Source organism: Prenolepis imparis, unplaced genomic scaffold, assembly GCF_030444845.1.
Source record: "Prenolepis imparis isolate NDT839.2.m4 unplaced genomic scaffold, iyPreImpa1.0 SCAF_3, whole genome shotgun sequence".
In the NCBI taxonomy this organism is placed as follows: Eukaryota; Metazoa; Arthropoda; class Insecta; order Hymenoptera; family Formicidae; genus Prenolepis; species Prenolepis imparis.
The window spans coordinates 4,586,714-4,600,863 of record NW_028141161.1 but is presented as its reverse complement, the minus strand read 5'-3'; the positions used below and the strand labels follow the sequence as shown (position 1 = coordinate 4,600,863).

The 14,150-nt window shown below is 28.1% G+C and overlaps 1 protein-coding gene across 7 annotated transcripts; it reads left to right on the top strand.

Moving 5' to 3' along the window:
• The first annotated feature begins 672 nt into the window (after positions 1 to 672).
• On the top strand, positions 673 to 13,752 carry LOC145933653 (uncharacterized). 7 transcript variants are annotated; one of them, XM_083033605.1, is made up of 15 exons: positions 710 to 1,312; positions 1,515 to 1,667; positions 1,969 to 2,103; positions 2,433 to 2,585; positions 2,883 to 3,017; positions 3,348 to 3,482; positions 9,854 to 10,081; positions 10,182 to 10,385; positions 10,809 to 10,871; positions 10,986 to 11,051; positions 11,196 to 11,243; positions 11,835 to 12,082; positions 12,212 to 12,371; positions 12,629 to 12,753; positions 12,914 to 13,752. In XM_083033605.1, the coding sequence occupies exons 1-15, from the start codon at positions 1,243 to 1,245 to the stop codon at positions 12,917 to 12,919; spliced, it is 1,929 nt and encodes a 642-aa protein (XP_082889731.1). In that variant the 5' UTR covers positions 710 to 1,242; the 3' UTR covers positions 12,920 to 13,752. The 7 variants fall into 7 exon arrangements, 6 of the variants coding, with proteins under 6 accessions (XP_082889729.1, XP_082889727.1, XP_082889728.1 ...); XR_014424909.1 differs by lacking the exon at positions 12,212 to 12,371 and having other exon boundaries at positions 711 to 1,312; XM_083033601.1 differs by lacking the exons at positions 10,182 to 10,385; positions 10,809 to 10,871; positions 10,986 to 11,051; ... (3 more) ...; positions 12,629 to 12,753; positions 12,914 to 13,752 and adding exons at positions 7,680 to 8,240; positions 8,316 to 9,775 and having other exon boundaries at positions 678 to 1,312; positions 9,854 to 9,992.
• Positions 13,753 to 14,150: the final 398 nt, after the last annotated feature.

The window sequence follows — 14,150 nt, the reverse complement described above, 5'->3', positions numbered from 1 at the left end:
TATGCGATTATTGTCCACATATCCACGTCCACTGAATATCTGACAAGAATATCTAGTGGATATCTACATATTCTCCACATATCTAAGTCCATTAAAAATCTAACAAGGATATCTAGTAGATATCCACATATTCTCCACATATCTACGTCCACTAAAAATCTAACAAGGATATCTCGTGGATATCCGATTATTGTCCACATATCCACGTCCACTGAATATCTGACAAGGATATTTAGTGGATTTCCAATTATTGTCCACATATCCACGTCCACTGAATATCTGACAAGAATATCTAGTGGATATCCACATATTCTCCATATATCTACGTCCACTAAAAATCTAACAAGGATATCTAGTGGACATCCACATATTCTCTACATATCTACGTCCACTAAAAATCTAACAAGGATATCTCGTGGATATCCGATTATTGTCCACATATCCACGTCTACTGAATATCTGACGAGGATATTCATTACATATTTACATGTTATCTACATAATATCCATGTCCACCAAATAGCTACGAAAGATATTTATTAGAGATCCACGTGTTATCTACATATTCATTTCTTATTCGTAAAAATGTTTGCCAGAAATATTTAATAAGCATATATTCATTATTAATTAGAAATTAAAATCTAAATAGTTATATTTGAATTTTTTTTATATACGTATAGTTAATATTATTATTAACTATTCGATATTTTACATTTTGTATTATGTGCGTAATACGCATACGTTTATCTTCTTGGTGCCTATTATAATTATGGTTCTTTATTGGGTGAGTTTACTCACGAGGTGAAAATTACAAAGTGAGCGATTCACTAATAGATTATCTACGATTTCATTCGTCGAAATCTAGTGAATCTCTCACTTTCGTAATTTTCATCTTGCGAGCAAACTCACCCAAAGAACCGCAGCACTCTTATTTGTATTTAGGCGCGTAACTGCAATACATGTGTATACATATATATCCCTGAACATGAAAATCCCGATGATTGTGCGCGCCGCGGCTACTTTGTCATTAATTGGCCACTTTCCAATTCATGGCGCCCTTAACTGCGCGATGTTGTTCTGCGCATATGATCTGACACGCAATTAGCTAATCGGAAACATGTGAGCTGCCGAGTCAAGCCGGCATCCGGTATCCGGTAAAGAATGAGGAAGCACGTAGCACGAGGCCATTGTTACGTGATTGTTACGCGAGACGTATGTACCGTGTGTGAATCAAGATAAATCCATGAAAATCCAACACATTATTTGTATATTGTGCATCGGTTTGGGTGTCCTTTTGTGCACGAATTTGTTCTGTAAGTATATTTTCTTTTCCTTTTGATTATTCTGTATGAAGATATACTTAAAAATTATTTTGCGTTTTGTGACCACGTTGGTTAATCGTGATACGTAATACACGTAATAATGTGCGTAATAATATATTTCATATATTTATTTTAGCAGTAGCATATACATATATCTAAATTAATTTGATATAACTAAATTATTTTGTTGCAGTGCAATTTCAACAGTCGGAAAGACTACCGAGTCTTACATTATATTATGGCATTGGTATTTGCCGGTATATAGTTTCAACCTTCCAAAAAAGATCTCGAACTAGTGCTTCTAATAGGTCCTCGTTTCAAAGAATTTGGCATCGGAATTTGTCAGGTATATTTCTCATAAGTTATTTTTAGTATAATTAAATATCTTTTTTTGCAATCTTGTTTTTTCAATTATAAAAATTTTGCTGTATATGTTTGTCTTTATTTTATCTTTATAATATATAACTAAGGATGATAATAAACTTATATATCTTTTTGACTTGCATCACTTCTCATTCTAATAACTTATTATTATCATGTTATATATGCTGTCGCTTCAGATTGAATAAATACTATATTTGCGATGAATATATATATATATTTTTGGAGTTGCATATATTTAAATAAATTTGAATATTTTGTTGCAGTGCAATTTCAACAGTCGGAAAAACTACAATGTTTTCCATTTTATTCTGGCATCAGTATTTGGCATGTAGTTTCAACCTTCCAAAAAAGATCTCGATCTAGTGCGTTTCAAAGAATTTGGGATCGGAATTTGTCAGGTATGTTTCTGATAAGTTATTTTTAGTATAATTAAATATTTTTTGCAATCTTGCTTTTTTAATTATAAAAGTTTTACTTTATATATGTTTGCCTTTGTTTTATCTTTATCTATAACTAAGGACGATAATAATTTCATATATATATTATAATAAATTCATATATTCTTGATTTGCGATACTTCTCATTCAAAATTTTTGTCAGTCACATTAGCTGTTTTCGTGTCATATTAGCTATTATCGCTTTAGATTGAATAAATACTATATTATAGTGTTGAATATATTTTCAGAGTTACATATATATCTAAATAAATTTGAATATTTTGTTGCAGTGCAATTTCAACAGTCGGAAAGACTACCGAGTCTTACATTATATTATGGCATCGGTATTTGCCGGTATATAGTTTCAACCTTCCAAAAAAGATCTCGAACTAGTGCTTCTAATAGGTCCTCGTTTCAAAGAATTTGGCATCGGAATTTGTCAGGTATATTTCTCATAAGTTATTTTTAGTATAATTAAATATCTTTTTTTGCAATCTTGTTTTTTCAATTATAAAAATTTTGCTGTATATGTTTGTCTTTATTTTATCTTTATAATATATAACTAAGGATGATAATAAATTTATATATCTTTTTGACTTGCATCACTTCTCATTCTAATAACTTATTATCATCATGTTATATATGCTGTCGCTTTAGATTGAATAAATACTATATTTGCGATGAATATATATATTTTTGGAGTTGCATATATTTAAATAAATTTGAATATTTTGTTGCAGTGCAATTTCAACAGTCGGAAAAACTACAATGTTTTCCATTTTATTCTGGCATCAGTATTTGGCATGTAGTTTCAACCTTCCAAAAAAGATCTCGATCTAGTGCGTTTCAAAGAATTTGGGATCGGAATTTGTCAGGTATGTTTCTGATAAGTTATTTTTAGTATAATTAAATATTTTTTTGCAATCTTGCTTTTTTAATTATAAAAGTTTTGCTTTATATATGTTTGCCTTTGTTTTATCTTTATCTATAACTAAGGACGATAATAATTTCATATATACATTATAATAAATTCATATATTCTTGATTTGCGATACTTCTCATTCAAAATTTTTGTCAGTCACATTAGCTGTTTTCGTGTCATATTAGCTATTATCGCTTTAGATTGAATAAATACTATATTATAGTGTTGAATATATTTTCAGAGTTACATATATATCTAAATAAATTTGAATATTTTGTTGCAGTGCAATTTCAACAGTCGGAAAGACTACCGTGTCTTACATTTTATTCTGGCATTGGTATTTGCCATACAGTTTTAACCCTCCAAAAAAGATCTCAACGTTGTGCGTTTCAAAGAGTTGGGCATCAGGATTTGTCAGGTATATATGTTTTTCATGTCATATGAATTAATTTATAAATTATTGTTTTGCGTTTTTCTGATTTTTGTCTTGATTGTATATTTTATTCCTCATATATATTTGATACTTAATACGAGGGATGAACTGTTAAAAAATGTACAATGATTATCATTTTTGGCAAGACAACACATTCTGTTACTACATTCTGTTACTAACATTGCCATTGTATTTCTTTCATTAGTGATGATGATGAGAATTTATTACTAATATTCTTCTTTTATTGTTTGTATTATTGCTGTTATTGCTGCAATATTAAGTATTTCTAGGATATTACTTTTTTACTTATATTGCTAGTACTATCTCAGTATATTTCTCTTAAACATTTTTTACAATTTTATTTATTTTATTCATTTAAGCACCCCAACAATAGTAATTTATTAAAATTAACTATTATGAAAGTTAGAAGATGTTATAACAGGGTGTATACTCCCGGGAAAAAACCTGATAATTTCTGGAACTTTGTTCAATCTTGAAAAATCAGGGAATGGAATTTGATTGGAATTCAGGGAATTTAAAAAAAAATCTTTTTAGTAATTTTATTCTTATTTAGCATTTAAGAAACATATGTCTAACATATCTTGGCAATATTGAAGTTTTTATTAAAGTTTTTTGTGATTTTTTTTTATTGACAATCTATTTTTAGTACCAATATTTTATATAAATTATAAATTTCATGGAAATTTGTTCAATTTTTCAATAGATTATATTTAAATAAATTAATCTGCTTATTTATTTAATAAATAATTAGATAAATAATAATTTAATAAATTTATTTAAATAAATTAGTATTTTTTGAGACGTTTATAATAAATTATTTTTTGTTTTATATTTTTATTTTTATCAAGAAATTCTCAGGGAATTTTTTTACAAAATTTAAGTAGACACCCTGTATAAACATTATTTGTCAGAATATGTTTTCACATGGTTAACTTTTACATAATCAAAATTCAAATTCATCAGTTTCTCGTAGTTTTTCAATTACAATTAATGAATTATTTGCATTTAATTCTAATATGCATGTCAGCATTAAAAATTATAAATTTTTTTATTAATGCTGTTATATTCTTTTGACGATTTTCTCCCTTAATAAAAAAAATTGTTGCGTACTACATGGAATATGTGTGCTTTTCAATTTAAAATTTTTTAAGAAAAAATTTAATATGTGTTTAATTAAAATAAGAAACGATAATATTAATTTAGCAACTTTGTTTAAAAAATATAAATAATAGTTTTTTTCCTGAAAGTAAGGAGCATAGTAATTAAATATTTACTGAATACACACTTCTTAAGATAAATCTAAAATTATAGTAGTTTTCTCAAATAACACTACCGTATTAATGTTGATATATTGTAACGTATTGCAATGTGTTTCTAGCATATTGCTAATATTGTTTGTTTTATTCAATTACACAGTGATACAAAAAATTACTTTTTCTTTCTCTCCGAAGTGCGATAGTACGTTTCTTGAGGATTTTTTCGCGCTGAACACAATGCCGTCGTCAGAATTTGCCTAGCACGTCAGGATTTTGAGTAAACTGATATGAAAGGGGCAAAAAATGGCGTTTTTAGTCATTTTTAACATTTTATTGCAGCTAAAAGAAAACTAATTTCTAAATATACTCAATGGCAGCTAAAAATATAATTCAAGAGCTTTCAAATGAATTTTGGTTCATGATCGTATTATCAGAAACGTATTATCACACTTGGAAGAGAATTTTGTGTACCACCGTGTTATTACTGTTTTGCCGCAATATATTTTTAATGAAATATATAATATGGTTGATGCTTAGACTTAATATTACAAAAACTTATTTTATGAATGTTTTTTTTATGAAACTCCAATTTTTGATGTAGTGGTAAAATTTGTTAAGAGTTGTTTAGTGTTTTTAGTTTTGAAATGGTTCATAGTCCTTTATTATTTCTAATTTGAGTGTATTTATATACATTCATTAATACAATCACTTTTACATAAAATGCATGATGTTCTTATCTCATTGTACTACACTATGTCTGATGTGGTGACAGAAGTGATACGTGTTAAATAATCGTTAAATAATCGTATAGCAATTATACATATTACAATTTTGTTGATGTAATATACATTTTCTCTACTTTCTACATTTTAATTGAAAAAGTATACGGTATCTTTTTATTTTATTTTATAATTATTTAAATTTTAATATTAATTTAATATTAATATTTCTGAAATCGTGTTAAAGTCATATTTTTAAGGTTATCAGATTTGTCTAATAAGAGAACAGTCGGAAGTGTCCCTTACCAATTTTGATGCACTTTAAATATGTTGTAGAAAATCCAAAAATATTAGATCCATATTTTTCTTTAGTTGCGTATCTCAACGTTTAGGGGTTGAAACAACTTGTTGAAAATAACAGATTTTTTTATTTTTAGCAAATATTTTCGAAAATATTAAGTATATGAAAAAATCTTTTGCACAAAAGTTTTATGGTATATTTATTATACTTTTTATAATGTTGTATTCACAATTTTTCGAAAATGTCAAATTTTATGATTTACCTCTCCCTCCCACCCATATAATTTTTGCAAAATTTAAAAATTTTATAAAAAAAATTGCAGAATATCAAATGCCAAATCCAACCATGTATATTAATATTATGTTTCAACGATTTAATTTTTGTGAAAACGATAATATCATAGTACTATAGGCGCCGCGCTATAGGTAGGTGTTATGTTATTTCTTTTTAGTTGCCCTGACATGTGTTATATGACATGATCCTATTAAACAAAACTTCACAAAGATAAACAAATATGTCAAGTACATAAAAAATATCTTTCAAAAAAATAATGTACCTATAAAAAATAATATATCTTCTAAAAAATGATGTATACATATAACATAACAGTACAATTATATATGTATATCATACAAAATATTTATTTGGAATATAATAGTGTAATTTTATATACCACATACAATACAAAATTAAACATATTTTGAAAATTAGATTTTTCTTAATAAAAATAAAATGCATTTTAATTTTTTGAGAAAATCTATCATACCTAATATTTCTATAAGCAAAATTGATTTTATGACAAATATTCAACACAAATTCTCACAAACTGAATTGTTTCTAGTTGTAAATACTTGACTAATTAATTATTGATTTCATATTTAGCTTTAATTTTATATTTTTTAAAGATACATAATTTTTTAGAAGAAAGTATTATTTTTTTAGAGGTACATTAATTTTTTAAAGAATATTTTTTATGTACATGGCGAATTTTTTTTTTCATCTTTGTGAGGTTTTATTTTATGGGATTGTCATGTAACATGTTAGCGCAACTGAAAAAAATAACTCAACATCTACTTACGGCACCTATAGTACGATATTATCTCGTTTTCACAAAAATTAAATCGTGGAAACATACTATTAATTTACATGAATAGATTTGGCATTCAATGCTTTTAAATTTTTGTTCTAATAAAATTTTTAAATTTTGCAAAAAAAATGGGTGGGGCTAAATTAAAAAGTTTGATATTTTCGAAAAATGTGATTACACCATTGTAAAAAGTATAAAATACCATAAAAGTTTTGCATAAAACATTTTTTTATATATTTATATTTTCGAAGATATTTGCTAAAAACGAAAATCCGTTATTTTCGAAGGGTTGTTTCAACCTCTAGATATTGAGATACACAGCTAAAAAAATTATGGGTCTAATATTTTTCGATCCTCTACAACATATCCAAATCGCATCAAAATCAATGAGGGACATTTTCCGACAATTCCCTTGTAAGTATATTAAGGTTCTAATCAGGGCTGCTTTCGCGAAAAATCAAAATGATCCAGATTAAAATGACCCTGCGCTGTGATTGGTCAAATCTGAAATTTCATTGAATAAAATTTCAATGAGATTGAATCTCATTTTGATTTTTCGCGAAAGCAGCCCATTTTTTTACTATTTGCGATTAAAATATATTTGTTTTTTATTAATAATTTTACGGTAAAGATTTATCTTTATTGTTTTACAAAGATGTGTGTTATAAGTACATATTATGTTTTGTGTTTAGAACATAAATTGTTTTATTATTTATTATAAAAGTAATATAATTAACTTAAAAAAAATATTTAAATATCTATACACAACAGAAAAAGATAGTTATAATATTTTTGTAGGATATACCAAAATATCAATCATGCCAAAACGAAAATTACTGTCAGAGATGTCAAAAAGACATTATCATCGATTAAAATGCAATGCACGTAATATCACAATTGCCGAAAATATGAATAAATTGTCGACGGATTTTGCTAAGGTACACGATGTACAAAATTCAAGCGATATTATTGAACACGTAATTACTGATGTCAATTACGAGCTTGATCAGGCAACAAATGTTGCACTAAGAAATGAACCACCACGACAATATTGTAATGTTCCTGACAATGAAAATATTGCATATAATCTTGATTATAATAGTAATTTAAATTTGGAGGATTTATGTCCGATTGCATTCACTTTTAATAACAAGAAAAATGCTGACTGTACAAGTTCGTCCACAGCTGCAACAATTAGGCAAGATTTAACAAACTGGGCAGTACAATTTCAAATATCACATACAGCAGTTACTGCATTATTGTCAATTTTAAGAAACCATGGCTTTGATAACTTGCCAAAAAACTCTAAAACAATGCTGAAAACACCAAAATATACTAATGTACGGAGAGTTACACCAGGTGAATACTTTCATAATGGCTTAAGATCAGGAATAATGCAGTTTCTACAAAAAAGTCAAGATGACGTTGATTCAGTTTCAGTACAAATCAGTATAGATGGATTGCCAATTTCAAAATCCTCTACTAATCAATTGTGGCCTATTTTAGGCTCGGTGAGACCCAACCTTTCTGATATTTTTATCATAGGTTGTTACTATGGTTCCAAGAAACCGTATGATTGTAATGAATTTTTGCGTGATTTTGTGGATGAAGCAAAAATTCTAGCTGAAGGACTTGAGTATAAAGGAAAATCTATACGTGTATCCATAGATTCATTAATTGCTGATGCACCCGCAAAATCTTTTGTAACTGCCACAAAAGGACATACCGGTTACTTTAGTTGTCCAAAATGTACAACTGAAGGTGAATATATTAGTGGGAGAATGTGTTTCCCAGATATAAATTGTACTAGTCGGACAAATGAAAGTTTCCTTATACAAAGACAGATAGAACATCACACTGGGTCGAGTATTTTATCAGATATACCGAATTTTGGAATGATAAGTCACATCCCATTGGATTATATGCACTTGGTTTGCATTGGTGTGGTCAAGAAAATTTTGAATCTTTGGTTATCCGGACCATTAAATGTTCGACTGCCGGCACAATCAATAAGCAGTATTTCCAGATTGTCTATTGAAATGCGATCATCGATACCCGTAGAATTTGCCCGTAGACCACGGGAATTAAATTTTTTGAGCTTATGGAAAGCCACAGAATTCAGACTTTTTCTTTTATATACTGGTCCCATTGTTTTGAAAAATTATATGAAAAAAGATGTCTACAATAATTTTTTAACATTACACGTAGCCATTCGGCTATTGTGTTCTCCAGATCTTTTACATATTACTTATGCGGAGTCTTTACTACAACACTTTGTGCAGTCATTTATAATCTTATATGGATCACATTATGCATCTTACAATATACATGCACTTATTCATTTGGCAGAAGATGTTAGAAAATTTGGACCCCTGGATACATTCAGCGCTTTTCGATATGAAAATTATTTAAAAAAAATAAAACAATATCTTAGAAAAGCTGAACGTCCTTTACAACAAATTCACAATCGTTTGACAGAATTGGAACATTGCTTATCGTTTGAAAAAAAACATAGAAAAATGGGTGTACATGGAATACACAATGCGGGCCCAGTGTTGCCTGGAATGAATGGTCCTCGATATTCAACATTTTCAAGAGCAGATTTTACCCTATCTATTCATAATCCAAATAATTGCTGTGGTTTAAACGATGGTTCGATTGTTATCATAGAAAATATTGTCAGTAATGCTGTTAATGATCTTTTCATTATTGGTCGAAAATTTATCAATTTAAGTGATTTATATACCGAACCATGTAATTCCTCCTTGTTAGGAATATATAAATCGACAGGATATGAACATTTATCGGTCTGGCCTTTAACTTCTCTGAAAATAAAATATGTAAAATTCAACATTTCTGATACATTATTTGTACTTCTACCATTGTTGCATAATGTACGTATATCTATTCTTTTTCTCGTTGATATGTATATTGTATACATTGCATACATTTTATACATTTTTATCTTTCAGATTTAATATATTTAATTTGGAAGATGGCTCTTCCGAACAATCTATTCCATTTACTAGAATTTGAGGATGGAATACAAGTAGTACCTGATAATTGGATACAAAAAGACAAGAAATGTTCGTATCCTAATTATAAAACAGATCATGATATTATTAAAGCAATAAAAAAACGGCAACCTCCTCAAGACAATTGGTTCACGTATCCAATTAAACGAATATTTGGTGTATATGGTAAGTATCACAAGAGTTCTTAATTTACTGTCTGTCTTGTTTGCAAACTATTATGAAAAACCTATTGTTTATAAAAATCATTATAATATATCATTTTTAGATTCCTACAATGAAGCACGCAGTAAAGTAAAAAAGGCTGAAATGAATTCCGACGTTAATACTGATATTGATGATAAAACACAAAGAAAAGTCAGAGCTAGAAAACAGATTGAGACTGATGATGAAAGCGATACCGATGATGAAAGTGATGATAGCAATCCATCATGCTTACCAGCATATCCAAAAGCGCCTAGAGTTTATACAAGTAATATTAAAATTGTTTTTATCACGCGTGTCTTTTGAGATATATTTGAGATATGTTTGAGATCAGTAAATATGGTTTGCATTGAAAAAAATTTAAAAAAAAAGAACCATTTGAATCTGTCTTTATAGTCGAGCAATAACATATTTAAAGAATATTTTGAATTTTGATAAACCATAAATATAGGGCATTGATATACACTGTTAGTATTGAAAATTTATAGTTTACATTACGTATAACGTATATTATAGATTTTTAGTACTAGCAGTGTATATCAAAATACGTCCAATTATCACGATATTAATATTGTCTCATATTTTCTCAATAATCTTATTCTATATTGTAAAAGGTCTTAAATATATATGTATATATATATATATATATACATGTTTTTTTACACTTTTACAATTTTATATATTCTTTTAGATACGTACAAAGGGGATTCAAGCAAACATATTACACAAAAAGAAGCTAAAGAATGTATTAAAAGTAAGACAATTCATCTTTAGTTGATCATTTAATACTTTCAACAATTTTCTGTATTATAAGATCGTATAAATTTATGTATGTACATTCATAATACAATTTTATATATTCTTTCAGATACATACAAAGGAGATGCACACAATGAAACACAAAAAGAAAATGAGGAATATACTACAATTAAAAGTAAGACAATTCGATATCGTACATTTTTAGACAAGATGTCTGTTAGCAATTATTTAGATGATTATTTTTTATTTTAAATCTGTTTTGTAATATCTTATAAATATTTGTATATACACTGATAATATAATTTTTATACTCTTTCAGATACACACGACAATACACTAAAAGGAGATGAATATATTGGAATTAAAAGTAAGAACATAATTTTATATCTCAATGTATAATATATACAGGGTGTCCGGTGGTTCGCGTAAAACCTTTCATGGGCAGGTAGAGTGGGTCAAATCGAGTAGAAAAGTACTCTATCATTTTGCGAAATTCGCAATAATTAATGAGATATTAATTAATAAAGATCAACCAATACGCGCGCCTACAAGCGCGCGGCGAGAAGAGACAGCCCAGTGTTACGTGGTCGCTATGCATGCAGCAAGAAGAGACAGTTCAATATTACAGTTGCTAAGCGCAATACATAAAAAAATTTCGTCGCGTGCCTAGTAACCGTAAAACATTAGGCTGTCTCTTCTCGCTGCGTGCATAGTAACGTAACATTGGGCTGTCTCTTCTCGCCGCGCGCTTGTAGGCGCGCGTATTTTTATGCCGATCTTTATTAATTAATATCTCATTAATTATTGCGAATTTCGCAAAATGGTAGAGTAGTTTTCTACTCGGTTTGACCCACTCTACCTGCCCACGAAAGGTTTTACGCGAACCACCGGACACCCTGTATATATATATATATGTATAATTTATTTTTATATTTATATATATTTGTGTTATTCTTAGATTATCTTCAACGTATTGAGAGAATGTTAGCAGACATAAAATTTGACATAAATAATCTTGTTGAGCAACATCAACTTTTATCGACTAAAATAAATTCAAATGGTGGCAATCTGACACCAGAATGTCTTAGCCCTATGTCAAATGATGATGAATTAAGCAAATTGTCTTTCCCTCTGAAAACTATAGAAGAAATGGAATCTTTACAGAGTACGCTTTCTTCAAACGAGGAAAATTCAAAAGAACGTATGGTGAGTTACGTAAAGTGATATATATACATATTAACATATATATATATATATATATATATATATATATATATATATATATATTCATTTTTAACATATCATTCATTTTGTACATGCTTTAAAAATTTTCAGTTTAATATATTGGCAGCTATTGGTGGAAGTACCTATGAAGAAATGTCTAAACGAATGCTTTTATATATTTTTACAAATGAAGTTGCTAGTTTATACAGTTGGGTAGGAGGAAAGGGAAAACGAAAACTTAATCAATTGGAAATAATGAAATTAATGTTTAGTAAGTTCAAATAGTGTTTATCAAACATAATTTGGATATTGAAATATCAATAAATATTAAAATTTTTAAATAAATAGATCAGGTTATTTATTAAACATTCTGGCAATTAAATATTCTAAAAATTAAATTTTTTTGAAAACAATTTTTTTCGTTTACTGCAAATATGATATCGCGAAGACGCATTTCTATCAATAGAAATAGTATGAAAGTACACTGAAAATAAAACATTTATAAAAACTGTGGTTTGTTTGTTGCAGAAGTTGTCAGGAAAACATTCCCTTGCGTCACGGAGAAAGATTTTGAAATAAAATGTAAAGATTGGTTCCGACACGCAAAACACAGATTTGAGAATGAGAAACGACGGCAAAATAATTCAACGCAGGTTAGGGTTTACGTTAAATATATTTATTAATAACTATCTATTACTGTCTTATAGGTCTTAATTCTGTATACACGGTTCTGTATACACATTTCAAAGATTGCGCATTCTTTCGAGACATTAAACTCCAAACTAAAAAGAATGGTTTGTTTCATTGTTTCAGCAATAAGATGCCAGAAGCATACTGATGAATACTTATATGACGTGGATGTGCCTGTCATTTGTGTCAAATGTGTCTAGTGCAATTGTCGTACATGGGCTATCTCATCGTGAGATTTCCACTGTTTACGTATCTGCCATCGCCGCTCGAAATAATGGAAAAGTCTCATCTGAAGAAAGATATGGTATGTTTTATATAGCGTCCCAGAAAAACTGAATGTGCAAACGTACAATTATGACAATTGTGATAAGGATGATAAAGATCATCGTTAGTTCATTTCATAGTATTATTCGTTAGTTTTGCGGTCCTAAGAGAAAATGTTACTATCCAGTGTTATATAATTTTATAGTGGAGAGTGAAAATTGTCGAAAAGGAAATAGATAATAACAGTAAATGTATTTGATTAACTCCTTTCAATATAACACTCTCTCTCTCTCTCTCTCTCTCTCTCTCTCTCTCTCTCTCTCTCTCTCTCTCTAGGCATTGTATAAAAATACTATTTTTTTGTTTACGAAATTAATCAATTTGTTTTCTCTGCAAAAGTATTATTGTACATTCTACGGGATTAATTTTAGATGATTAAGAATAATTGGTATATTTAAAAATCAACACAAAATCCTCTTGCAAAGGTTGAATAATAACATTTTATTAAATATGTATACAATATTTATTAATTTTAAATAAGCTTCTTTTGCTAATAATGATTTATAGTAAATTTACGATGTTATATTAAATATTTTGACTCAACCCAATTAGATCAAACTAACTAAATTGTAATTTGTAATATGGAAGTTATTTACCCATACAATTACTGTTATTGTCTATTTCCTTTATTTCGATAATTTTCACTTCATTGTTTATTATAAAATTAAATGTTGTAGTTTTATATAGATGCAGTTTTATAGTGAGATATCTATACGTATATTGTTACGTTTTTATTTCCTAAAAGTTTTGATTTATTTATTTTACATACGATGATGTTTCCTCATCAATGTTTTTAAAATATGAATTTTTGCATTATTTTTTTCAAGGTTATTTACAAGCGTATAAATAAATATGATTAAGTTGAAGCGTAATTGTTAAGTTAAAGCGTATGTAATTATATGTATGCTGTATGATATATAATGTATGCGTGCACTTTTGGAGCAATATATATATATATTTTTTGCGTTATAATTAATTACAAGTAGAATTAAGAGACAGAAAGAGAGGAAGAAAGTGTGTGTGTGTGTGTGAGGAA

Bases quoted from the DNA above. Each gene is read 5' to 3' on its own strand.
- LOC145933653 (XM_083033600.1), top strand. From the start codon at position 1,243: ATGAAAATCCAACACATTATTTGTATATTGTGCATCGGTTTGGGTGTC. The intron at 1,313-1,514 runs GTAAGTATATTT...ATTTTGTTGCAG, and splicing joins TTTGTGCACGAATTTGTTCT to TGCAATTTCAACAGTCGGAA. The intron at 2,586-2,882 runs GTATATTTCTCA...ATTTTGTTGCAG, and splicing joins TTGGCATCGGAATTTGTCAG to TGCAATTTCAACAGTCGGAA.